The sequence below is a fragment of the Kwoniella botswanensis genome, chromosome 1 (genome assembly GCF_036426115.1).
Source record: "Kwoniella botswanensis chromosome 1, complete sequence".
NCBI classification, from domain to species: domain Eukaryota; kingdom Fungi; phylum Basidiomycota; class Tremellomycetes; order Tremellales; family Cryptococcaceae; genus Kwoniella; species Kwoniella botswanensis.
In genome coordinates, this window is record NC_088599.1 from 7,124,092 (window position 1) to 7,149,376 (window position 25,285).

At 45.0% G+C, this 25,285-nt stretch overlaps 11 protein-coding genes across 11 annotated transcripts; 4 read left to right on the forward strand and 7 right to left on the reverse strand.

The window, feature by feature from the left end:
- Positions 1 to 103: 103 nt before the first annotated feature.
- L199_002692 (uncharacterized protein) lies at positions 104 to 1,027 on the reverse strand (the record flags this gene model as incomplete). Its single annotated transcript, XM_064888431.1, has 5 exons — positions 104 to 305; positions 373 to 483; positions 554 to 561; positions 643 to 767; positions 829 to 1,027. The coding sequence occupies 5 exons, from the start codon at positions 1,025 to 1,027 to the stop codon at positions 104 to 106; spliced, it is 645 nt and encodes a 214-aa protein (XP_064744503.1).
- A 322-nt stretch (positions 1,028 to 1,349) lies between these two features.
- Positions 1,350 to 2,054, reverse strand: L199_002693 (uncharacterized protein; the record flags this gene model as incomplete). The annotated part of the gene is made up of 1 exon (XM_064888432.1): positions 1,350 to 2,054. The coding sequence occupies one exon, from the start codon at positions 2,052 to 2,054 to the stop codon at positions 1,350 to 1,352; it is 705 nt and encodes a 234-aa protein (XP_064744504.1).
- Positions 2,055 to 2,666: 612 nt separating this feature from the next.
- L199_002694 (uncharacterized protein) lies at positions 2,667 to 4,074 on the forward strand (the record flags this gene model as incomplete). Its single annotated transcript, XM_064888433.1, has 3 exons — positions 2,667 to 2,763; positions 2,830 to 3,300; positions 3,374 to 4,074. 3 exons carry the CDS (start codon positions 2,667 to 2,669, stop codon positions 4,072 to 4,074), a joined length of 1,269 nt encoding a protein of 422 aa, XP_064744505.1.
- A 443-nt stretch (positions 4,075 to 4,517) lies between these two features.
- L199_002695 (uncharacterized protein) lies at positions 4,518 to 6,397 on the reverse strand (the record flags this gene model as incomplete). The annotated part of the gene is made up of 5 exons (XM_064888434.1): positions 4,518 to 4,745; positions 4,816 to 5,715; positions 5,775 to 5,939; positions 6,001 to 6,322; positions 6,387 to 6,397. The coding sequence occupies 5 exons, from the start codon at positions 6,395 to 6,397 to the stop codon at positions 4,518 to 4,520; spliced, it is 1,626 nt and encodes a 541-aa protein (XP_064744506.1).
- A 1,159-nt stretch (positions 6,398 to 7,556) lies between these two features.
- L199_002696 (uncharacterized protein) lies at positions 7,557 to 10,068 on the reverse strand (the record flags this gene model as incomplete). Its single annotated transcript, XM_064888435.1, has 4 exons — positions 7,557 to 7,878; positions 7,937 to 8,217; positions 8,285 to 8,381; positions 8,453 to 10,068. 4 exons carry the CDS (start codon positions 10,066 to 10,068, stop codon positions 7,557 to 7,559), a joined length of 2,316 nt encoding a protein of 771 aa, XP_064744507.1.
- A 986-nt stretch (positions 10,069 to 11,054) lies between these two features.
- On the reverse strand, positions 11,055 to 12,666 carry L199_002697 (uncharacterized protein; the record flags this gene model as incomplete). Its single annotated transcript, XM_064888436.1, has 3 exons — positions 11,055 to 11,399; positions 11,463 to 12,369; positions 12,440 to 12,666. The coding sequence occupies 3 exons, from the start codon at positions 12,664 to 12,666 to the stop codon at positions 11,055 to 11,057; spliced, it is 1,479 nt and encodes a 492-aa protein (XP_064744508.1).
- Positions 12,667 to 13,147: 481 nt separating this feature from the next.
- On the forward strand, positions 13,148 to 14,026 carry L199_002698 (40S ribosomal protein S22-A; the record flags this gene model as incomplete). Its single annotated transcript, XM_064888437.1, has 4 exons — positions 13,148 to 13,180; positions 13,321 to 13,420; positions 13,698 to 13,820; positions 13,890 to 14,026. The coding sequence occupies 4 exons, from the start codon at positions 13,148 to 13,150 to the stop codon at positions 14,024 to 14,026; spliced, it is 393 nt and encodes a 130-aa protein (XP_064744509.1).
- A 646-nt stretch (positions 14,027 to 14,672) lies between these two features.
- On the forward strand, positions 14,673 to 15,665 carry L199_002699 (uncharacterized protein; the record flags this gene model as incomplete). The annotated part of the gene is made up of 2 exons (XM_064888438.1): positions 14,673 to 15,140; positions 15,276 to 15,665. 2 exons carry the CDS (start codon positions 14,673 to 14,675, stop codon positions 15,663 to 15,665), a joined length of 858 nt encoding a protein of 285 aa, XP_064744510.1.
- Positions 15,666 to 15,998: 333 nt separating this feature from the next.
- On the reverse strand, positions 15,999 to 17,065 carry L199_002700 (uncharacterized protein; the record flags this gene model as incomplete). Its single annotated transcript, XM_064888439.1, has 3 exons — positions 15,999 to 16,530; positions 16,626 to 16,723; positions 16,856 to 17,065. 3 exons carry the CDS (start codon positions 17,063 to 17,065, stop codon positions 15,999 to 16,001), a joined length of 840 nt encoding a protein of 279 aa, XP_064744511.1.
- Positions 17,066 to 17,692: 627 nt separating this feature from the next.
- On the reverse strand, positions 17,693 to 19,092 carry L199_002701 (uncharacterized protein; the record flags this gene model as incomplete). The annotated part of the gene is made up of 4 exons (XM_064888440.1): positions 17,693 to 18,383; positions 18,449 to 18,543; positions 18,605 to 18,748; positions 18,823 to 19,092. 4 exons carry the CDS (start codon positions 19,090 to 19,092, stop codon positions 17,693 to 17,695), a joined length of 1,200 nt encoding a protein of 399 aa, XP_064744512.1.
- Positions 19,093 to 20,054: 962 nt separating this feature from the next.
- On the forward strand, positions 20,055 to 25,243 carry L199_002702 (uncharacterized protein; the record flags this gene model as incomplete). The annotated part of the gene is made up of 22 exons (XM_064888441.1): positions 20,055 to 20,098; positions 20,160 to 20,541; positions 20,602 to 20,686; positions 20,755 to 20,835; positions 20,897 to 21,534; positions 21,610 to 21,707; positions 21,785 to 21,923; positions 21,991 to 22,152; positions 22,221 to 22,580; positions 22,645 to 22,717; positions 22,775 to 22,838; positions 22,894 to 22,981; positions 23,036 to 23,098; positions 23,160 to 23,310; positions 23,369 to 23,492; positions 23,559 to 23,685; positions 23,755 to 23,906; positions 23,970 to 24,322; positions 24,419 to 24,514; positions 24,571 to 24,668; positions 24,747 to 24,894; positions 24,987 to 25,243. 22 exons carry the CDS (start codon positions 20,055 to 20,057, stop codon positions 25,241 to 25,243), a joined length of 3,783 nt encoding a protein of 1,260 aa, XP_064744513.1.
- Between the last annotated feature and the right edge of the window lie 42 nt (positions 25,244 to 25,285).

A 25,285-nucleotide genomic window follows, 5' to 3' on the forward strand; every position in this document is an offset into this window, starting at 1 on the left:
ATGCATGCGGATTGAAAAACTCTTCACGTGCTATCACACGGGGGGTCGTTCCATACATTCCTGCGATGAAGCACCACTCCTCGAAACAGGTCGACCACGCAGATTATTCCACTAGACGTGTTTTTCTAGGGGTATTTCTCCTTCTTGGACCTTCAATGTCCCCATCTTTGGGTACCACTTGCTCTATGACGAGCTCAGAATCCGTTTTGGGCAGAGGAATCGGTCTTTGACCCGTTTTACTGAGTGGTGATGCGGTAGCCAGCGATCTTGCAGATGGTCTACCAATACCAAGTAGCCAACATGCTCTGTTGATATGTAGAGACAAGCGTAAGCGCAAAAGAAGCCCGATAGAGAAGCTGAGCACTAGCTTACCTTGTCACGAATAGCGAGAGGGTGATCCAGACGGTGCAGTGGATGATATAGGTCCATTCGGATGGGGATTTGAGATGAGATATAGGTAATGGGATAAGGGTTACGAAGACGCTGAACAAACAGTGAGTCACGGATCAGCAATTGCTATACACTCGAAATCATGATACGTATCAGCACCCACTGTAGTAGCTGTACATGAGAAGGGAAGACCCGTTTCAGGCGAGTCAGTCAGTTCTTTTCCTATCTTAAAGGTCCAGCAACTAAACCTACATCGGCAATAGCAAGGGGTACTAAAAGCCCTTTCATCATCTTCTCCAGCAGAGCAGGCTTGTCATCCAGGTGCTTCTTGAATAAGTAAACGAGAGAAAGTGATATCATCGCTAGAAGAATGAAGCCTGTCCCCTTCCATTTTAGCGATCATGACATATACTGTCCTGAAGGAAGATGAGCACTCACATGATCCGAGCTGGGATATAACCATTTGTCCCCTAGAGCTACCACCAATCCCTACTGTGAGCCTCTCAATCCCATCCGGTAGCTGATTTCGTCCGAAGTCCTCAGGGTTGATGATAGCTGATAGTCCGCCCGCTATCGTCAAAAGGGGTTCAACGAGCCAGAAGAAGTAGTAGTATCTCGTTGGTAGTACTGATCTCATGTTATATGACTGTTTCTCGCTTACATGGGCCAAGTATGTAGTAATTGATATTGTGGAAGACAGTTGCAAATGCAAAGCAAGTGGTGCAGAGATACATAGGTTTGTTGTTGATGGTTGTTGGGATTCAGGCACACAAACATGACGTCTGCAAACAAAGTGGCAACTAATGAGAATCAATGCTCTTCCTGCTTATGGGAAGAGTACGCTTTCAGCGAGCAGCTATTGAATGCACCATAGGATGAGTTGCACAGCTCAGACCATTGGCTGAATCATATCCACTCAGTCTATAGAACTCGCATATCGACTACCGAAATTCACAGAACTATGAAGGTTTCGCTTCAAGAGGGTCCTCAACAACTCGACTAACATTTCTCGCCCAGTCCCTAACCCTTATCATCTGATATCCCAATACGAACACTATTGCTTTTGCCCATTTTCTTCCACCTCTTACTCTCAAAGCTTCATTCTCCTTCCTCTTGGCCGCTCTGGCCTGCTTTCTCTTTTCGAATTCTTCCACCATACGTTTCTTGTCATCCTGAAGTTCGGGTCGATAGGTGCAATCTTCGCCTTCAAACGGCTTGTAGCAAGTCATGCTATCGATCCGGTATGTGCTCGAGCCGACCGTATGATAGCGATGTCCGTTGCTATTCGGTTTGAAGCAGTGCACGTTGGTCGGCCAAGTAAATGTTCTCGGTTGACATGTACCCGTGGGTGCGGCTTGTTGCGTTGCTTCGGTTGGATCGGTCAAGGTCAAGGTCCACTGATTGACAGGAACCACAGGCCTTGTCGAGGATGTCGAGAGCAGAATCGAGTCACCAGGGGAAGGAAGCGGATCTCGCCGGGTATAACTGAAAGATGTTGATATGGACTTCTTGTGTTGTTCTATAGGCGTGAACGTCGTCACTTTTACGGAGGGTGCAAAGTGAATTGCAGTAGGTCGGATAGTATCCTCTGGTATTAGTCGAAGAGACCTCGGAGTCACCGGTGTGGCCCTTGAAAAAGATTTGATAGCTCTTCTGGATGACATAATTATCATCAGTACACCGTGGCGAAATGATGATTGTTGAAGGAAGATGAAGAAGTAGAAACAAATATGTCTGACATCCAAGACTTCTTTATATGTATTGAGCTCTGTCATTGTCGCCAGAAAATGACAAAGTAGGTAGCATTGTGACGGCCGGGCATGATTTATGGAAATAAAGTTGAAGAGTAGCGTACGCACTACCTCTGTCATCATCGTATGCTGAAATCATCTGTGCTATGCTCTCGATCTGAAAACAAGGTTCATCCGTCGACCGGGAAGTGCCGAGTAGGGCTGGTTGACTGTTGAAAGCGCTAGGAAGTGTCCAGAAATGAACGGCGTCTTCAAGGAAGTATGTCATCCTTCTTGAACTTTGATTTTGATAATTCGCTGCCGAGCACGAATGAACTATATTTTGGGTAATGCTCTCGTGTCCCATCGCCTCTGAGTGTGGGCAACATGATATAAGTCGCAGCTTTGAGATGTATCGTCCCGCATTCCTTCTTTCTCTTCTTCTTTTACCGATATAACGAAAAGATTACAGTCTATCGTACCAGCTACACAATTACCGTACGAATAAACATACGATACCCGGTGACAATCACAGACTTCATGAACATGTCAATCGTATCTTGTCCAGCATCCATATCGTTATCTATGGCGAGTCTTGACGCCCCGCAAGAAACTCCAGGTAGCTTCGAGTTCACACCTACCAGTGAGTTGTCGTACCTCCTCGTCCCATGCCCAGACTCCTGGTAGACTGACAGATATTCGTCACTAGTGATGTCAACCTCGACGTTCTCCTCAAGTCCTTCACCCTCCATTATCTACGGTCCAACGCATCATAGCTCATTCGGTGCAGGATTCGATATCGACAAAGAAGCTGTTGAAGCTAGAGAATCTCAGTTGATAACGGGTTACAACCGCAAGCGATATCCTAATTCGAATAGAGATCTTGCTCTTACCTTGGGCTACAAATTATGTACCGGTCAGACCAATACAGATGAAAGTGGCGATTCCGACAACCCATTCAAGATCAAGGTCGAACCTGTAATGAATATCAATTGGGATCGATCGATTCGGGATATCCCATTTGGCGATCAGGGAAGAACACAAGGTCCCTGTAAAGTTCAAGAAGTACAGGAGTTGATGGACGAAGAGGAAGTATATGAATGTAAGGGAAAGGTCATGATGAGAAGAACCGAAAGGTCCAAAGGGAAGAAACGAATTGATACGAAAGTTGCTGAATCAAGTGAGTTAGACACCATAAAGTATGTGAAGACAACGTTGTTGAATCAATGGCTGACGATCTGCTATGTGAATAGAGAATCTGGGTAAAGTCAACCGAAAAACACATAAACAAACAAATCGAAAATCGAGAAATGCAAGTTCCGAACCCAAAAACAAAAAGAAGGTTCGACTTGCCACTTACCCGGCCGATTACCCTTTCCATATCCACCAGCTCCACAATGGCAAATATGATTCCCCCGAGCCGTTCTTCGAGCCATCATATACCGACTGCCCCCCAAAGCCCGTAGATAAACGATCTTCATCGAAATCTTCGAGACTTTCTAGCGACTCAGATCAAACTCTTGTGGAGAACGACAGTCGAACGAAAACCTTACATGGTATCGTACTCTACAAGATTCATAATGTCAATATCCAGTTTGTACCTAACTACCATTATGCTCGGACCACTCTCAAAAAGGTGATCCCGTTGTCGAGTTCAAGTTCAAGTAGTAATTTGATCACCAACCAGGATCTAGATAGAGAATACCAGCAGCGAAAGGTCGATAGGGCCAAAGCGAGAAGACAAGAAAGAGAGAAGATCAGGGAAAACTTTGGTGACTTGGCTTTTGATGCGATGGATATGTATGTGAAGAACTACGGTGAAGAAGTGGGTATAGAGAGATTTGCCAGGTGGTTACGTTTTGAGAAGGAGTTTTACGAGGTTGAGTATACCCTTGAAATGGCGATTAAGGAAAGACGAAGAAGGTCGACTTGGTACCGAAGGATGCTTTGGTAAGGAGTCATGTAGGAATGATGTATCATGAAAACCTATGATATTTGCAAAGTGAAAATACATGCATTTCGATGATGGAAGGCAATCAATCATTCGACCGTCATGCGGCTGACATATCGCGTTCTGCCACACATGATTGTGTACAACTATGCCATCAGATCGAAACTTCCACTTCAAAGCCTGTGGACTGACTGCCAGGGACACGTTTGAACAGTGAACGTCTTAACAATAATCCTGCGTATAGATTGTACATAAGCCACATATACTAGGAAAGCCGAAACGAAATAGTGCATAAGGACATATCATATCAAGCTATTCCTATCTATGTTCTCCCTATCATTATATATATATATACTATATGTATTAGAGATACATTTTACCTCTGTGACCCTGACTGTAACCCAACCGAAAACATCAACGTTGACCTAAACGAGCTATGGCTTCGCTTATACCTTGCTGTCGTGATGTTCGACATGAGAAGAGACACCTTTCTCCTCATCATCGAAGGCTTTCTCGATGGCACCTGCTCGTCGAGCGATCTCGGCTTCTCGTTCTTCCTTAGTGACTGATCCGAAGATAATGTCCATAGCTTCGAGGGAAGTACCAGAAGTCTCAGGTAAGAAGAAGAAGGCGAGGATGAATGAGATGATGTTGATAGCAGCGAAGAAGAAGAACTGAACGCCGAACAAAGTCAGCTTAATGTGCTCAACGGCAAGTTTGACAGTGAGGGTTTGAAGGACTTACGATACCACCGTTAGGCATCTTGATAACCATAAGGGGGGTTGCTTTGGTAACACCGAAGTTCCAAGCCCACTGAGTGGCAGCAGCAGTCATCAACCCGTAATGTCTGGTTCTGTTGCTGAAGATTTCGGAACAGATGACCCAAGGGAGAGGTCCGACGGAGAAACAGTAGGGAATGACGAAGAGGTAGATACAGACGGCCATACCGATTGAAGCGGGAGGCACAGTTGTGGCGGCAGCATCAGGGATGTGGGTATTGAAGATGGCACCGACAATCCAGAGGAAAAGACTCATAAGGGCGATACCAGTAAGGAGGGGCTTCTTTCTACCGAATCTATCGACACCGAATAAGATGAAAATACCAGTAGCGACGATCTTGACAATACCGTATACACCTGAAGCGAGAAGACCAGTCTTGGCACCCTTAAGACCAATAGATTGGAAGATGGTGGGAGCATAGTAAGAAATAGAGTTTTGTCCAGACCATTGTTGCAATGTAAAGACGGTGAAAGCGATGATGAATCGGATGGGGTTACCCTTGGCCCCGATCTCTCTCCATGAGGCACCTTTGGTAGCGGCTTCCTCTTCCCTAATGGCAGCGACGATTTCAGCGAATTCGAATTGGACGGCGGGGTCGGAAGCAGGGAGCTTTCGGATCCAGGCGAGGTTCTTGAGTGCTAATTCATCCTTGTGCTTGGTGGCGAGCCATCGAGGGGACTCTTTCAAGAGTGGAAGAAGCATAACCATGAAACCGACAGGTACAAATTGGAAACCGATAGGGATTCGCCATTGGATAGCCCCTCGACTGGCGTTCATGAATGTGACACCGTAGTTGATCCAGTATGAGAAGGCAACACCGATGACGACGATGACCTGGAACATACCAGTGATTCGACCTCGAATCTGGACACAGAGGTTCAGCACAAGTGCACTACCCGTTTAGAATCTGGTCAAAGACTCACCTCTTTGGGAGCAATCTCAGAAGCGTATGTGGGGCAGACCATAGACATCAAACCAACGCCGAAACCGGAGGTAAATCTACCGCCGTACACAAGGCCGAGAGAAGATGAGGCGACAGTCTGTAAGATGGCACCGAGGATGAAAATCCAACAGCCGACCATCAAAGACTAAAAATCCGAAATTTTGTCAGCCCGATTTCTCCAAAGCTTTTTTCATAGCTTCACGTACCCATTTTCTGCCCAGATAATCCTCCAATGGCGCTCCAAAGATGGCTCCGAAGAACGCACCGCCTTGAAGAATAGCGACGATGTTACCTTGCAGAGTAGCGACGTATGTTTTGGTACCGGAGATATGGAAGTCCTTGGCGAAAGATGGAAGGGCGATCACACCTCCACCGAGACCGGTATCGTAACCGAACAAGAAGATACCCATGAAACCTACAGCAGCAAGCATGTAGGCCCTGGAGTGGGCATGCCATGGCCTGTGGGTGTCGGGAGCGAATGAAGCGTCTTGAGCTTCATGTCGTCGCTCTTCTGCGCGTTCGGAGGATCTACAACGAGAAAATCAGAAACCGCCACACTTGGTTATAACGATCCGCGGTTATCGCCACTTACCCAAAAGCCATTATTGAATTCCTCTCTTATCGTGTGTCTTGAATGTTTGAATTGATGCAATAGAAACTAAAATGAGTACAGCCGTTCGAACTAGTACTTTGGTATAGAGAGGCGAAAACAAAAAGCTGGTTGCGATCTCAGCTATATATGTGTTTTTCCCCAAGGACAGAACAGGTCATGAAAATGTGTTCTGCAATGATCATCAGTTTCGAGGAATCAATCAAAACCCTAAAGTCTCTGAATCCCCACGGGCCGCCGGACCGCCTATCGTAACTTTACGATACCAGAAGAGGCTTTGATGACAAACGGTACTGTGTTGTAGGTTAGGGCGTCAAAGCTGAAATCCAGGACTTGTCCGGCAGAAACGCGTATCCTTTGCATGTCTGATGTGGTAAGGGTCCAAAGTAAAAAGTGAAAAGAGCCGAAGGAGCCTAGTGAACCAGACAAAGGGCATATGGTAAGTTATGTTGCATTAACGTAACATGATGAGGATTATGCTTCTCGAAAGCCAAATTCGTTGCACCACATGATACCAAGAGACCAAAAATAGAACAACCACACACATGTCCCTGAGCGGTCCGGTCAACTTACCTGATTCACCTACATCGTCTCCCTTGAAATTCTTGAGGATAAGATCTTAGATTGAGTTTCGATCGTAATCGACCGGCAACCCAGGTTACCGAGTATTACTTTTGCTGTACTTTATACCATCAAACAGATGAAGACTTGGCTGAAAGAAAAGCTTGACCTCCACTTGGATCATGCACCGGGCCGAGAAGACAGATATAATTAGATTAAAACAAAACACAGACAGCGAAATGGGTGGGATGATGCGCAACATGTCAAGAGAGTTCATTGGAATTATTCAGCATGATGACATGCTGGCTCCACAGGAAAGCGTATTGGATGAATTCTCCTTCTTCGGAGATAGTCAGTTACCTAATTGGTATCAGTAAGAAACCCGTTGTATGGAACGACCCTCAGACGCCAAACCCGTTGACAAATCCGACTCGATCGTAGACTTTCAAGAAAGTCAACGGACCGCTGTAATTCTTTCGGGGTAAAATAAAATCAAACGTCTTCTACAAACGGCCCGATTATTGCTGCACAAGTGGAGGCAAAACCCTTCATACAACAAATGCATTTGAGTACTTGACTGATTATAGATACCTAGTATGCCTTGGCACCATCCAGTTGGACCTCCAAGTCACCCTTCCCTCGTGCCAACATCAGTTGTCCTGCAGCCAATTTTTCCCTTTCTCTCGACTCATGTATCTGTAGAGCGTCCTCTAATCTAGCATCGACTTCCGATGGTTCTCTGACCCGACTCAAAATCTCTTTGAGTTCCTTCGGCGATGACAAAGCCTGGTTGACTTCTTTCTCCAAAGAGAAATCGGATAGATCCTTCTCGCCTTCTAAAAAGGTGAAATCCGAGTCTCTTCTCGAAGGCTCATATGTCACACCTCGCCTAGCAGCCTTCTTCTGTCGAATTCTGTCACACATCTTCATCAATACATTGCTTTTGTGAATCAATAGAATTGACAACTCACCGTTCTAGTTCAGCCACTCTTTGTTCTTGCCATTCTTTCATCTCCTTCTCCAACTTCTCCAACTCGGCTTTCTGCGAATCTGCCAACTCAAGCTCCACCGCATCTGATTTAGTAGGATGGACGCAGCCTGCTAGACGAAGGACGTCGGGTGCTTCCATGTGATCCGAAGTGGTCGTCATCCGATGTGCGAACTCGCAATTCCATCCAGGAGTAAGAATGAACTCTCCACCTAGTTGAGTGAGAGTACCAGGATTGGCAAGTGGCATACGGAAGAACGCGTTCTAAAGTGAGCACCATCAGTCAGCCTGGCTGCGATCAGGGAGACAGGAAGAGGTGATGCAGACTTACACCTAATCCATGGACCAGTTGTCCAGGGACCGTACGTTGATGATATGCTGCTCTACCTTTGAATAGTGGCCCAAAGTCATTTGTCATCTTCGTCATCCTATTCGACCCATCGTTCATCAGTAAGGATTCAAGACATGTTTGCTGAGATGCCAAAAGTTATTGACTAACCCCATCAACTGATACAATCTCCTAGGTCCATCCACATAAATAGGGAACGGACAATTGAACAACTTCTTATAAGATTTTATAATCTTCCAACTTCCATTGGAAATTACCACTACTCTGATACCAGCTTTCTCCAACGCGACCGGATCAAGGAGTGAAAGAGAAGCGAACGTATAATCTTGGCATTGTCCACACCAGAAATGTCTAATGAAGAAAACGACCGTTTTGTATACTTTATTCTCAACTTGATTTTGACTTGAGGGTCCAGAATAAGCTGCTGATTTCTCCATTCCAGCTGAAGCAGCAGACTCTTTCTCCTTCCTTTTACCTTTGCTCTGAGATTTGTCATTCTGATGATCATCAATCAAAGTTGATGATGTATCCTCTCGATATCTAGGAAACAAATCACCAAAACATTTTAGATCGCCATCTTCATCCCTCAAGAAACACGTTCCAGCTTCCCATAAATCCTTCTTGGAAGGTATACGATCTACACTAAATTCTTCTTCTACCTTGTTGGTATCTTTCTTACTTGGGGAGGAGGGGGCAGAAGATTTCTTGACCTTCTCGGAACTATCCCATCTGTTCAGTATCTTGGACCTGAACTTCGACCCACTGCCTGTACCGGAACCGGATCCTGATGAACCATTCTTGCTCATGGGTAAAGAGGTGTGTAACGGGATGGAAGGGCTTTGACGCAAGATATTAGATAGGTCCATGCTTTTTGATGTGTTTGTATCGGCCGATGGTCTGGTGATGCGAGGAGGGCTTGATTTGGGAGAAAGAGTTGTCGAAGGAGGGACTTGAAGCTGTTTATCTTCGGGGCCAGTTGGGGTGGGAGGTAAAGGTCGATCGAGAGAAAGGGAGATCATACGAGCGTGTAGAGCATCTTCCTTATCTATCCTCGATAATTGTCCTTTACGATTTTCCGTAGCAGTCGCAGGTCTATCTTCATCTAAAGATTGCCTACCACCAAATGTCCCAGCGGTATCAGGTCTAGCATTCTTCTTTTTCCTAATTACCATACTCTCCTCATCTTCCTTCGGTGAATTGACTGTTCGCCTAGGTGGTGGGGGAGTTCTTCCCGTTGACCTCTCAGGAGTCAGCACAGGATTGAGATTAATGCTTGATGTTGCACTGTTACCGGTCGAAAAGCTCTTCAAGCTACTTGACGTATTATCATGTTTATTGTGTTTGGTGGCAAACGGATGATCCATCGGTAACGGTAACGGTAAAGGTGTCGATGTACTCTCAGCATTGAGCAATAGGGATGGTACAGGTTTCCTCCTTAATGAATGTGATCGCTTGTGAAGTATCTCTGATCTTGGGGTATTCGTTTGTTCTGGCAGTTCATCCTTTGGTTGAGGGCTAGGACTAGAACTACCATTCTCAGAATCAGGTTCGACCGCTAGAGTAGGTGCAGATGATCTTCTCCTTTCAGCTTGAGGTGGAAAATCCTTGACTGGTAATATCCTATTATCCTCTATCTTCTCCTCTCCTACGATTTGCGAAAGTTTGCTATTGGGTTGAGTGAACAATGATCGGAAGGATGATGACGCAGAGGTATTGGATGAATTGCGATGGGGGTTATTGGGTCTGGAAGGTATGATAGGTGCCATTATTTCTGTTCTCCTACACCTGGTACTGTTCGAGAATCGTTCAATGTTGATGATGACAGCGGCGAAAGTGTTGTACAGTATGGGAAAGCTGAATATTACAGGTTTTGCAACTGTGTGTAAGGATGGACCAATGGCGACACCAACCTCCGCACATTTTTTTGTGTCCCATTGTTAGTCTGGTGGTGCTTCTAACGTTATTTACGATTACGAAAGTACTTTCTGGGTGATCCACAGGAAAAAGAGTTCCCATACGATTATGATATCGTAAAAACTAGGTGGTATGGTGCCTTTACACCAACTTACCGAAATCTTTCTTCCCGTGACAGGTGCAATCCCTGGACGAGTAAAGAAAAAATTCCAAAGTTGCAGTTTTGTGAGCTCGGCGAACGACCATGAAAAGGTACGTAACTCCAAGTAGCAGTGGCGTCGATCATCATCCTGCAGATCTTGCGCACAGACTGGAGGCCGGACCTCACCATATGTACCAAATTTTCATGCAAGGGCGTCTCATATTTGAGCAGAGATTTGTGCGACTACCGGATGTCTGTCCTGGTCCCCCGATTCATGTATCCTGTAGCCTTTGTCCCAAAATATCGGGGTTTGAGATTTTGCTCGATCAGCCCTGCGGATCCATTTTTAGATCAGGTCTCATCAAGTAACTGGTCTCGGATTAATTTGCCCATAACCCCGTACTGTGTTGAAATCCCTGGTTACGCAGTCGAATGGCCAGATCAATGTAAGCATATGGTGACGTGTTCATGCGATGGTATGCAGTTTCATATCACATTCCAAGAAATCGTTTATGCTGCTGAATTAAAAGCAGATGGTGAAAATGAAGGTGAAGCTATAGAACGCCTTGGCGATCTGACAGTACCAAGATGCCAGATGACAGATAATGTTAAGACCACAGAAGCGTGAGCCTGCATCAAACTATGGATATTCATACACGTATCATCTTCCAAAAGTCCTACCCAGCAAGCAACGGGTTATTGTGACTGCTTCTCCTTCTGCTTGCCTTTCACCCTCAGCTCCTTCTTTTTCATCTTCGCTTCGACCCTCTTCCTCCTCACTTCCTCCAACCTCTTAGCTTTCCTAGCGGCATTATCAACCGGCATCTTCGTTTTGATCCCCTTGATATGCAGATCCGCATAATGAACACCGGCTATTGGAGGTTTCACTTTGGTGGTCGTTTTCGCACCTTCAGTCGATTGTGTTATGTCGTGTGCTTTCAATGATGATGTAGGTATAGGTAAAGTTATTGAATGTCTGGGTGAGTGTAGTACACTTTTAGGCAAGAGGTTCTGTAATAGTGAGATAGAGGGGTGTGAAATCTGTAGATATATACCATCTGTCAATCAGTCGATTTGAGGCAGTGTAAATCTGCTTTGACTTACTCTTACACCCAGACACGCGACTCTTCTCAATCCTACCAACTCCGCCATCTCCTTCTCTACCGCACCAAGGGGAACGACTCTCACTTCCTCTTTTTCCCCGCTAACAATTTTCTCAACTTGTCCAGCTTTCAAGCGGGTCTTACATATCTTAGCTAACTGGTTGTGCTGATATACCAAAGTATTATACGTCGCGCAATATTGTGGAATTGGCGAGACTAGCGAAGGTGGATTGATGGATAATAACGGAACGATTATAAATTCCAATGGTGATATACCTTGATTCAGAGCTTTAGCTTGGTCACTGTCCTTGGTGACTTCAGCTTCGGGTACGGGAGAGAGTGAAGGTGATCTAGGTGCGGTAGGTAACAAATGATTTTTGGTAGGACCTTTCTCGTTTCTAGCCAAAGTCGTAGGTACACCGTTTAATGTATCTCCCATGATCATTATGCGGATTCTCAAATCCGATATTTGCGATTCCAGAGATTTGAGCACTTCATTTATCCCTAAAACCATGTGCGATAGTATTTCTGGTTTGACAGGTTTAGATCCTGATTCACCTTCACCTCCTCCTTCTGCTTCTCCAGTTTCATCCAGTCGCATTTTCTTTTGTGCTGGTTCGTCTGTAGGAAGTTCGATAGAGACCCTTTTGGTCCCTACTCCACTACTCGTCGTGTCTTCCGCACTCGAAGTGGTCCTGATTCCTTCCTTCATTTCAACGTCTTTTCCATCAGCGTCTGATTTCTCTTGACCCCCTTTGCCATTCGCATTCCGCGTTATCTTCCTATGTTTTCGTTTCTCTCTTTGATGACATCTCGCTCTGGATACGTGGTAATCAGCAACTTCGGGAGGTACGAGTTCCTTCAATGCATGCAGAGTAGCATTTTGCAGATGTCGAGGGATATTTGGCCTATACACATGGCGCCGAAGGTCAGCTCTATCGTCATTGATTTTGGCTATGTAAGGTGTGTTGTACATACCAAGCTACAGTCAACGGACTTGCCAGAACAGCTTTGACCACATCTTTGCTCATCCCTGCTCTATCCACACCATCTTGTCCGTTCGCAGCCTTCGTCTTGTCTTTCTTCGATTGAGCTCGGATGGTTTGAGCGCCATTAGCAGCCACGACTTTCACTGCTTTTATCACGGTTGGGGGCTGTGACGGCATAGCGGAAGGGGCAAGCTTCGTCCGGGGGAGAGTCGTCATCTTGCTGGTTCGCCGTCCAGTATCGAGCAACTCGACCTATCGTGCTGAATCGATATGACTATCGATATGTACATCCGCGCTCACAGACACCTAGCTACATGGGTGGACACTGAACATTTCGTCAAAACATTTTACACGTGGTACACGCGTGAGGGCTCGTGGTTATCGGCATTGGTGCCACATCGGCGTTCTCTCTTTTCACTTCAAGAAACTCCGTACCTCATGGTAAAAATCACCAAATTGTTCATGGTCGATGCCACCAGCCAGCTGCATGCAGCAAGTCTAAATATCGAATAATCTTCTTCTTCATCGATCTAGCCAACCACCTAAAAAAAGCCCTTTTGCTCACCGGATACTCTATACGGCTGTCTAAGTAAGGACACACCCGCACTGAGTTAGCAAAAGCCCTTTTCAGCTTATACTTCTTCCTACTTGAACAAAACAGAAAAACCACCCAAAACCAACTCAAAAATCAGTCAAAATGGTTAGAGCTTCAGTACTTAACGATGCCCTCGTACGTGGTTTATCTTTGTCTGATAAAGTATGGGAGGAGGAACGAGATGGATGGATAGATGAGAAGAGGGGGAAGATGAAGAAGGATGATATGCGAGATGGAATAGGACAATAGCTAATATCCGCCTTGTCAATTTGCAGAACAACATCGTCAACGCCGAAAGACGAGGAAAGAGACAAGTTCTCATCAGACCTTCCTCAAAGGTAGTTATCAAGGTACTTTCCGTCATGCAAAAGCACGGTGAGTATTTTTTCTCATTGGTTGATTTATATGTCTTTCATATCCTTCAACATGTACCCGGAGTATAACTGCCTTTACACGTTATTCCTACCGAGGCGAGGCTTTAAGTCTTCGGAAGAGCGGTTCTTCCTCCCTTTTTCGTAATTCTTTTGATCAAGTTAGATTCGAGGCCGCATGGCCAGTTTCATAGACTTTATCAATCCATTGAAAAAGGGGACATAAATCTTATATCAACGCAGTGGAATTTAAATACTGATTTGTCGTTCGTATGATATAGGTTACATTGGTGAATTCGAGATCATCGATGACCACCGAGGTGGAAAAGTTGTTATCCAACTTAATGGTCGATTGAACAAATGTGGTGTGATCTCTCCCCGATTCAACATCGCCGTTGACGCTAGTAAGTCATCCTCCTCACTTTTCAACCGAGATATCGTACAGTCAGACTGATTTGTTTGCACTTGAATAGTCGAACAATGGGTTGCCCTCCTTCTCCCCGCTCGATCTTTCGGTAAGATCATCCTCACCACCTCTGCCGGTATCATGGATCACCAAGAAGCCAGAAACAAGCACGTCGGTGGTAAAATCCTTGCTTTCGTCTACTAAGGGCGGATGCAGATGGGATTCTATGCTATGCATTGAGGTTTTAGGGTATTTACTTCAAAACACATGATCAAAAATCAACATGTTGCACGTCTGAGATGAGGATCGTATAGGTTATTACTGATCATACGTTACGGCGAGATTTGGTCTGACGGACGATTGCGTCTTACGCCTCTGTTGCATGAAGGCTAATGAGGATTTGGTGAAGTTCGGGTTGATACTAGCCATCACCAATATGTTCAGAATATATGCTTCCTTCGTCTAGCAGATACCAACATGCAAGACCGTGTTTATCGGTCAACTGTTTCGATACGAATCTCCAGCGTAGTAGTGGACGGAACAGTTGATTCTGGATCGAAACGAGTCTCGAACGTTCTCACCTTTGTTGATCATGAAGCCAAGAAGACTTTGCTATTCGTGTACCGATCAAGTCGAAGTCCTTTGTTTGGCAAACAGAGAAGAGGAGACCTGTCGGTCAGAGCTAGGGTTTGACTGGGTTTGACTCTAATTTATATACATTTGATATGATTACTCAATCGAGTGAAATTTATTTTCTTCTCATTTGTTCTTGCTTTCACATGCTAATCTAATCCTCACTCGATCTATCCGAATCTCAAGGAAAACCCATCAACACTATACGACCTCGACAATGCAACAGAACCTTCACAATGAATCCGAATCCGAATATGATAAGATCCACGACCCAGCCAAAATACCCACTTCACCGAATGGTCAAGGAGATATTACCTCACGTTCCAAACAGGAGTGGGATCTGGATAATATAACCAAATCATCTGGAAATCTTTTAACCAAAGCTTCGAATATGGGTATGAAAGCATTTACGTTAGGTACAGAATACGCTACGAAAGCTTCCAGATCCGATTTGGTAAAATCAGCTACTTCCATGCTTAACGATACTTATTCATCACTTGTTAACGGTAGTCCGACTCATCCTACTAACGGCCCATCACCGTATATGCAAGGACAGAAAATACCAACAATTGATGATCGGACTATTGATTTGCGATATTCAAATACCAATAAACTCTCAAAACTCAGAAGACCATACGATCCACTTACCAATACCTTCACAGACTCGGATTCGGTAGATGACAAGGTGGGTGAATGAATGATATATAAACTTGATCCATCGAGATATAAATATACGAAACGATCAGAGAAATACAGGTATAAATTGGTGGCATTACCTAGAATTATGATTGATTCAAGATGCTCATGTGGGAAAGAAAAGTTCCTTGGCAGTTTCTATGGTTCGGCGGAAGAGAGGGATGCAGAAGCTGAAGCATATCTGAGAGGGGATAGATGGTATTGGTCCATGAAGACTGATGAGGGCAAATATGAATTTGCAAGGATGGAACATACTTTAGATGAATTGACAAATAAGAACAGAAGGGAAGATGATGGATTTGAAATTGCATATGTCCAAAATGATCAAGAGGAAGTACAAGAGTTTTTAAATACGCTTGAAAAAGCGAAGATATCAACGACTCGATCGAATTCACATGATAGTAGGACAAAAGATACTACAGTAGAAATGAAAAGGGATAAATCTGGTTCGCCGTTCTCAGCTAGAGCTAGTAGATTTCTAGCTGGGGAGCCACGGAGCGAATTGAGTGATTGATAGATTGACAGATTGCTGCAAGTCACATGTGAGAGAAAATAGGCGATGTATCATGTGTAATGCCATGAGAACCTCTGAAGAAAAAAGAGTGATATGCAGAGGAGGACTAAGAGATTTATTGGTTGTATATACTTATACGATGTATCACGTAATTGAATCTATTCTTGAAATTGACGTTACTATATCTTCGCTCTCTACTAGGGTAGATGAAGTTGGTGTTGTTTCGAGGTAGGGTTCTCTGCATATCCTGTAAAGTGGTCGTGAAGTGCAATTGCGGATGATCGGAGACCGGAGGATTGCATGATGTATGTTCATATTTCCGTTTCTCCTATTTCAATCGGCTACCTCATCTCTATCCTGTATTCCTGGTCTATCATCTATTTCTTCATCCCATCTGCTCTGTACTATTTCCCAATCATATGACCCCTGCGAATTAGCCGTTAACCCACCTCCAAGAGAGATAACAGTAAATATCAATCCGACCGTAACCAAAAACTTCCATACCCCACCTCCCCCACCTCCTTCTCCCTCGCCTTCGCCGTCCTCTCCCGTTTTGCGTTTACCCCCAGGTTTGGCAGTTCGAGCATTGGGATTATAGTTGAGATCGTATTCGTAAGTATACTGGAAATTCGGCGGTGTCTTTCTACCAAACGGTTGGTAGTTTTCCGTTCGGGGCGCTTGACCAGTTTTGTAAGCTGTAGAGTTGGTATTCGACCATGCTCGATGGGGACCTTGGGCTGCTCGATGTAAATAGGGATCACGAGGTGAGAACGATGAGTGACCGTGACCGTGGCCGTAGGGTTGATGAGTACGGGATGGATGTGAGTGATGGGATGCAGGTGTGAGTGACGTATCGTATTGACGACTGCACAATCAGGAAGATGAACTTGTCAATCAACTTGGTCATTCTGGTCGAGTTGGACATGGGATGGGAGGCTCGGTGAAAGTATCCGGACTCACCGTTTGCTATCGTCACCTAATACAGCATAGGCATCGTTTATCTCGTGGAATTTCGCTGTGTCTCCACCTTTGGCATCTGGATGATATTGCTTGGATAGCTATTCCATTCCATCCGGGTAATGTCAGTAAGATGTTCTATCGTCAAGTGGATCTTCCCTCATCGTCATCAACCAAATGATCAAGAACATATATCGAATATCTCATGACATAGGCTGATGAACCCAACTCACCTCATAGAACCTAGCTTTTATCTGCTGCTTTGTCGAGTTCTTTGACAACTTCAATACATCATAATGACTCAAGCTGCCATGTGTTCTAGCTGATCTCTTAGCAGTAGAAGTTAATGTTCGAGCTCGAGATTGTAAAGTTGATGGTCCAGCATGTTTCAAGAAGATGTGGAAAGGGCTCGTTCCGAAAGTAGTGTTGGTGGAAGTGAACATTGTTTAACACTGGGGAAAGGCTTTTCGACCGATCGACGTTGAGGGGAGGGTGTCGTAGGTGAGGTGAATACCGCGATTTGGTCTCGTTACTGACCAACGAGATTGAGTTGTGTTTTCCTTGCTTGGATCAAGGTAGCAAAAGTGAATCTCATATCTTACTTGCTGTATCAGTTTGACGATCGGCCGACTTGCTTTGGTGGATGCATTATGACGCGTAGGAGTGATAGATCACGTGATTCCACAGGACCTCATGCTGGATGTCGATGACACAGTGTAGAAGCATTCATTCATGCATTCATGCATTCATTCATTCATTCAGCTCCACAAAGCTCTAGTATCCTGTGCAGTGAACATGCATTTTGTCATTCCTATCATAAGATAATTCGTAAAGACGAGCAGAACGATAGAAAGTCTAACATTACTATAAAATATAAAAATCTAACAAAAGAAGCAGTAGTCCGAAACGTACTTACAAAGTACAAGACCAGCCAAAAGATAAGAATTGTGACAACAGTTAATGAGAAAAATTAATTACACTAGTTTGGAAACGTCCATCATCTAATCTAAAAGTATATATAAATATGGTTTCATTCGTACAAGAGAATTCTTACTCGTTTTTATTTGTGTTTAGAAATCAGCATCCAAGGTGAAACCAGCCTTGACGGCTGAGTGATCCGATGTAGCACCGACAGACTGGTTGACACCTGATTTCGAGTAGGCTGATACTCTAGATTCGAAGAAGTTTGCTTTTCCTTGTAATGAGATCATTTCCATGAAATCGAATGGGTTGGAGACGTTCCATATCTTATCGTTACCGAGGGCAACCAATAATCGATCAGCGACGAATTCGATATATTGACACATGAGCTTGGAGTTCATTCCGATTAATGATACAGGAAGAGCGTCCGTGAGGAATTCTTGTTCGATGGCGACGGCTTCCTTGATGATCTTAGAGATAGTATCGGGGTGAGGTCTTCTCCTGAGGTGGGTGAAGAGCAAACAGGCAAAGTCGGTGTGGAGACCTTCATCTCTTGAGATCAACTCGTTAGAGAAGGTGAGACCGGGCATCAAACCTCTCTTCTTCAACCAGAAGATGGAAGCGAAAGATCCAGAGAAGAAGATACCTTCAACAGCGGCGAAGGCGATCAATCGTTCCGCGAAGGTTGACTTGTCATCGGTGATCCACTTCAAAGCCCATTGAGCTTTCTTCTGGATACAGGGGATGGTGTCGATAGCATCGAAAAGGAAGTTCTTTTGGTCGTTGTCTTTGATGTAAGTGTCGATGAGGAGAGAGTAGGTCTCGGAGTGGATGTTCTCCCTATAGTGAATGTAAGGTCAGCAGGGTGACGAGGAAGGATGAGTAGATGGGAAGAGAGAACTCACATCATGATTTGGAAACCGTAGAAACATTTAGCTTCGGCACATTGTACTTCAGCTGAGAATCGCTCGACCAAATTTTCGTTGACGATACCGTCGGACTATGAGACAGAGGATAGTCAGCACATGTACTGTGGTTGATGCAATGTGGTGTACACTCACAGCAGCGAAGAAAGCCAAGACACGTTCAATGAAGTATCGTTCGTTATCATTGAGCTTGTTCTCCCAATCATGGAGATCGGGGGCAAGGTTGATCTCTTCAGCGGTCCAGAAAGAAGCTTGAGCTTGTTTGTACATTTGCCAGATCTATAATACAAAATCATGATCAGCTATCGTGCATAAACCAGGGGGTTTGCTGCAGTTTGGAAAGCTGAACTCACCTCTCGGTATTTGATCGGGAAAAGTACGAATCGCGAGTTGGTTTCTTGCAAGAGGGGTTCATCCTTCTCTTCACAATCGACATCACCGACGAATCTCGTTCGGTACTCTTCTACTTTACCTTCCTCGACTACGACAGGCTTCTCGGTGGGTTTGGAGACAGCTTGGAGTTTGGAGAGGAGAGTAGGCTCAGATACCTTTTTAGGGGTATTGAGGTTGAACTCGGCAAGAGCAGAAGCAGCTGCCTTGGAAGGTGTCTCGATGACTGACATGGTGGTAGTAAGAGGGCTGAAGTGATATAGTAAAGATCGTTCAACGATAACAATGTGATGTCCTTGATATAGAATGTAAATCTAGAAGAAGAGAAGGAAAAAGAGGGAAGAGGGAAATGTTTCGGTTGGGAATGTCCTTATATGTGTATCGATCTCAAGAGTCAGGATAGAGTGACAGGTAATGTTGAGTGAAGGGATGACATAGCGTAAGAGTGCTACTGTGCCAGAGTGAGTGGATCAACAAACGACGCGTCCATTGATCTCTTTTCGTGTTCAGGTAATGTTCCATTTTCCTACTTCAAAAATACGCGAAAGGCTGAGAGGCTGGTCCAAAACACCTGCGAAATCACGTGATATCACCCAAATCACCGCGAAAATCCGGTCAAGATCATCCACGTCAACCATGATTTGGACTTGATCTGACTTTATCAACCACTTTCAGCCTGACGTGGATTTATTTGGTGGGGCTGTTCACTGCTTTTACCGCTCAGGAACCGAAAGGTTAGCTAGCTTAGCACCGAGACTACACAGACACTACGCGATGGTGGAGGCACTTGCTCAATTGTCATGTCATGTCCGATCATCCCTCCTCCTCTTCTTTGTGAGCTACGGGTATCGTAATTAAACGCCATCATTCAATTCAACCTTGGCTTGACACAGATAGATCTACTAGACGGGAGAGTTGACTCAACCTTACTCACCTTTGACGACTGACCACGATTCCCACGAATACACCCGATCGGCCGACCGATCTTAGCGACCGACAGTTGAGAACATTACTTTCCTTCAAACTCTCTCCTTCATCAAAACGCGTAAACGCGTTCTCATCCCTCGAGGTCGATTAGATTATCCGGCCGATAGTATACTCGTCCCGTTATCATCCAAACCCAGTCATTCAACAATTCCTCGACGTCATTCTCAGTCAAATCATCAATTCTTAGGCAGGGAGGTCGTTAAACACAATGGCGAAGACAAAACCAGAGGGAACACCAAAAGATGCAAAAGCGTATGTTATATGAGTCCTACCCTTCAGATTGCAGCTGTTGATGGGCAATGTCTCACGGTAGCACGAAGCAAGCGACCTTGGCTTCCTTCTTCGGAGCACCAAAACCTGGTCCGAGACCACCTTCTACCAATCCAACTTCATCCCCTGCAACGACCAACAACGGTACCAGAAGACCTTCTTCAGCTGCTGCTGGCGTGGGCGGTCCAGCCAGCTCACCTGTAGTTCGAACTACCGAAGGGAAGGACCTTGTCAACAAGTCTAGTCCTTTAGTAGGGAGGAAACAGAACTTCGTGGAGAGTGAGGATGAACTTACCCCACCTCCTGAATCTGGACCTTCATCAGCTAAAGCCAATTCGAGCGAGAAGAAGAAAGTGATACAGGTGGATGAGGATATAGAGATGGATGATGGTGCGGAAGAAGCGGATGGATCGCCTATCAAGCTTGTCAGTCATTGTTATCATCACTAATTGGATTGAGATGCCAGAGCTCATCTTTGTTCGCAGGGACGAAGGGCAAAGAGGAAAGTGATGTATGTAGAGTCTGACTCTGATGGATCCGAGGAAGAGGTGATTCCTAAGGGCAAGTCAGGTGTGTCACATTGCACATCCCTAACGTAGGTTTACTTTGAGTCCAGCTGATTGATTGTTCGTCATCAGGTCGAAAACCTAGAAAGAGTTTGAAGGAAGACCCAGATGGGGATGATTTCGTGTTCAACGAAGAGGACGATGCAGCCATGGGTAAGTCCTTTATATCATGGGAATGTATAGAAGGGTGATCACTAACAGGACGACTACGCAGCTGCCGCTGTCGATGAGTACGAGGCATACGAAGCTTCCGTAGTATCACGCTCCCCTTCAGCGTTTTCCGCTTCGCCTGAACCTATCAAGAAGAAGGCTGCTCCTGGAAAGGGATTCGTTGCTCCCAAGCCTGCACCCAAAAAAGCCAACACATCATGGTACGACAATAACACCTCTACTTTGGCGGAAGCCTCTTCCTCATCCGCTCGACCTGGTCCACGTCCACTAATCAATAATTCTCGGCACAATAGCGGCAGTGGAGTTTCTAGATCAAATGACCCCGACGCAATCTTTTTAACCCAAGCTGAGCGGTCAAAGTTGGAAGCCAAAGAACAAAAACGAGAAGCGGAGAAGCGTTATGCTTTCCTGGAAAATCCTCAGGATAAGGAGGGCCACACGCCTGATCACCCCGATTATGATAAAAGGACGGTCCATATACCAAAGGCGAGATTCGATACCGCCGACAAACAGAACGGCTTCACAAACTTCGAAGCTCAATTTTGGAACATCAAACAAGATCACTTTGATACGGTACTTTTCTTTCAGAAGGGGAAGTTTTATGAGCTGTATGAGAATGATGCAGATATCGGACATCAGGAGTTCGACCTGAAATTGACAGATAGAGTGAACATGAAGATGGTGAGTTTGGTTGTCTACTTGCATATAGATGGGGTGTTTGTCTGGCGCTGAGTTGTTGTACCCTTCCTTGCTCAGGTTGGGGTACCAGAACAATCACTAGAATTCTGGATTCACAAATTCCTGGCCGCTGGTCATAAAGTGGGAATTGTCGAACAGGTCGAGACTGCTATTGGGTAAGTTTCTGCACTGCATATTAATATCATGTGCAACGCTTCAAAAAAGAGGCTGATTATATACCCTTTGTTGACAGGCAACAAATCCGAAATAAAGGCAAAAGCAATGAACCGAAGATAGTCAACAGAGAGCTTCGTCAAGTGTTCACAAATGGCACGATCGTCGATGGAGCATATCTCAATAGTGACGAAGCGAATCATTGTGTATCTATCAAGGTCAGTGGCTGAACTGATGAACTGCATGGTATATCCCGATTAGTCAGCTGACGTTCCAGTCAAACAGGAATTCGTATCTGATCTCGATGGGACTTCTGCTTTTGGCGTATGTATACTGGATGCCTCGACCGGGTCGTTCGATATAAGTGCTTTCGAGGATGATGTGTGTCGTACAAGGTTGGAGACGATGTTCCGTCAGATCAGACCGAGAGAACTGGTGTACGCCAAGGTGAGCCAGCTAGGGTCCTTCATGGCTCGAGGCATGGGGATAGTCAGCTAAAATATCTCTTGATAAAGGGTAATCTGTCTGTGAACACCACCAGAATGTTGAGGAACATCCTACCATCTTCGACTCAATGGCAATCATTCAAAGACGGCAAAGAGTTCTGCTCGGCCCAGGAAACCCTTGAACAGCTATCTGAATTCTTCGCTGTTGACGAGGAGGGATTGGCAGCCGGTAAAGCACCATTACCCGATGCTATTCGACAGTATCAGGAGAACAGAGTTGCCATGGAAGCACTTGGAGGATTGCTGTTCTACCTTCGAAGTTTGTCGCTAGATAAGGACCTGGTATCCCAAAGTAATTTCAATGTGTATGATCCGATCAAAGAAGGGAAAAGTCTGGTTTTGGATGGTCAGACGCTAGCACATATGGAGGTAAGTAGAGTCCAAGCTGCTTGACAATCAAATGGTACCTGATTGACTGGTTTGACTATCGCAGGTGTTGGTCAATGGAGATGGAGGAAGTGAAGGAACCTTGTTAGATTTACTTCAAAGATGTATCACCCCATTCGGTCAGTTAAACTTCCAGCTAAAACCATAATGACATGTCTGACATGGTTTGATTATAGGCAAGCGATTGTTCCGAATTTGGCTGACGGCTCCTCTGAGAGATGCCAAATCCATCAATGATAGGTCAGTCGTCCTCTGTCCGTTCACGCCTCGAACGCTCAACTGACTTTCTCGGCAGACTAGATGCCATCGAAGATCTCATGAATAATGATACCTCGTTCTCAAATGAATTCCGCTCGTTGTGTCAGGGTATTCCCGATTTAGAGGTGAGTCATATCTAGGTCACTGGAACCAACTGTATTCTAATGATTGGGTCGTAGCGATTGATCTCTCGTATACACGCTGGAAGTGAGAAAGAGAGTAAATTCCTCAATGTGATGGATGTGAGTAACTCTTACTTGGGAACATAAACACTGAATACTGATTACATATCTGGTCTATTAGACATTCGTAGCTTTGCAACATGGTGTTGAGAAACTACGGACCATAGCGGAAAAGTTCACCTCTCCCAGTGTAGCAGGTCTACTTCGTTCCGTACCTGATTTATCCGCTCACATCGAGCATATCCAATCTATGTATGTGGTCGAAGAGAATGGTGAGTATGACTTATCATCTCAATGAAATCAGCGGGCTAACTCGATGTATAACCGTAGATAAATCCATTTCGATTCTACCTCAACCTGGTGCAGACGAAGAATGTGATTCTGCAGATGCCACCGTTGCTGAGATCGAACAACGTTTGGATGCTTATTTGGAACATGCTAAGAAAGATGTACAGTGAGTGTGATATCAATAGTACATGACAATGAATCTGACGTACTATCGAATGGATTGGACTTTTAGGGCTCAGAACATAAAATGGTGGCACAGCGCACAAGGTGCCAAGGAGATCTTTCAAATCGAAGTACCAAACGTCAAAGACAAGGTTACAAAAGTACCAGACAATTGGATCAAACAAAGTGGAACGAAAGTAAGTTTGATGTTCATCTAACTTCATGATGGAACTGGTCGATTGATTGGTTGGTTTGCGGTGCATCAGAATTGCACTCGATATTACACCCCGCGTCTTTTGTCGCTCAAGAATGAGATTCAAGAAGCTAGAGATATTGCGAATACGACTAGAGCAGATTTCTACAAGAGGCTCTTAGCTGAATTTGATAAAGACCGAGCGGTCTGGTTGAAGACGGTACGGTAAGTCTCTTTTTTGCTGATATCAAGTTCGATCGAAGGCTGAAGCCATGTGATATCGTTCAGAGTTATCGCCGAATTGGATTGTTTGGTATCGCTATCAAAAGCATCAAGCGACATGGAAGATCCCAAATGTAGACCTGAGATTATCGAATCTCCATTCGCTTTTGTCGATTTCGAAGAACTGAAACATCCCTCGATGTCCGCCCGAGGAGAGTTCATACCAAACAATGTCCAGTTGGGTGACACTCGACCTAGACAGGTGCTGTTGACTGGACCGAATATGGCTGGTAAATCGACTTTATTGAGAATGACGGCTGCCGGTGTCATACTTGCTCAGTTGGGATGTTATGTACCTGCCTCCAAGGCTAGGCTGAGTCCTATTGATAGAATTCAAACCAGGATGGGAGCATATGATAGTGAGTTGAGCCAAATCCGCGCTGGCTGTCTATTCGTCAAAAAGATGGATTCTGCATTGCGCACGATGGTTGCTGATACATGGTGAACACCCATAGATATGTTTGCAAGTGCCTCAACGTTCAAAGTTGAATTGGATGAATGTGCCAAGATACTTCGAGATGCTGGACCCAAATCATTGGTCATTTTGGATGGTCAGTTATTCCGTCCCTTGTAACTACACAGGAATAGTAGCTGATGACATTGGTAGAACTCGGTCGAGGTACTTCCACCTACGACGGTATGGCGATTGCAGGAGCGGTTCTGCATCAACTGGCCACACATACTCTACCGTTAGGATTTTTCGCCGTAAGCATCGATCAACTTCCTTATCCCTGTCGACTTTCTTTAACAGGCAGCAAGCTGATCATGTCTTGAATTGTGCAGACCCACTACGGTTCCCTCACCGATGATTTCACTTATCATCCAAATATTCGAAAGATGCATATGCAGACTCACGTTGATGATCAACTTCAACAAGTCGTCTTCCTGTACAAATTGATTCCTGGAGTAGCAGAAAGTAGTCATGGTACCCGTGAGTTACGCTTCCTCTCCCTCCCTGAGCGTGTGGAACTTGATCTGAGTCGACGCAATGCTAATGTGTAATGTGCTGATGGCACGGTATAGACGTCGCGCATATGGCAGGTGTACCTTCCCAAGTGGTCCTCAGAGCTCAATCAGTCTCTGATCAATTCTTTAACGACTTCAAGATGAAATTGACCCAAAAGCGAAAGTCGTCATTACCTATTCCCGGTCAAGCTGATTTCGCCTGGTTGATGAGGTTGGTTAATGGACTTATGAGAGAGGATGATAAGACCAAGGCTGGGTTGGGCGAACAACTGGAGGTACTTAGGGAATGTATAGGAAGGTATGAGATGAGTTAGGGGAGATAGAATAAAGGAGATGGTGGTATTTTGAGCGATAGT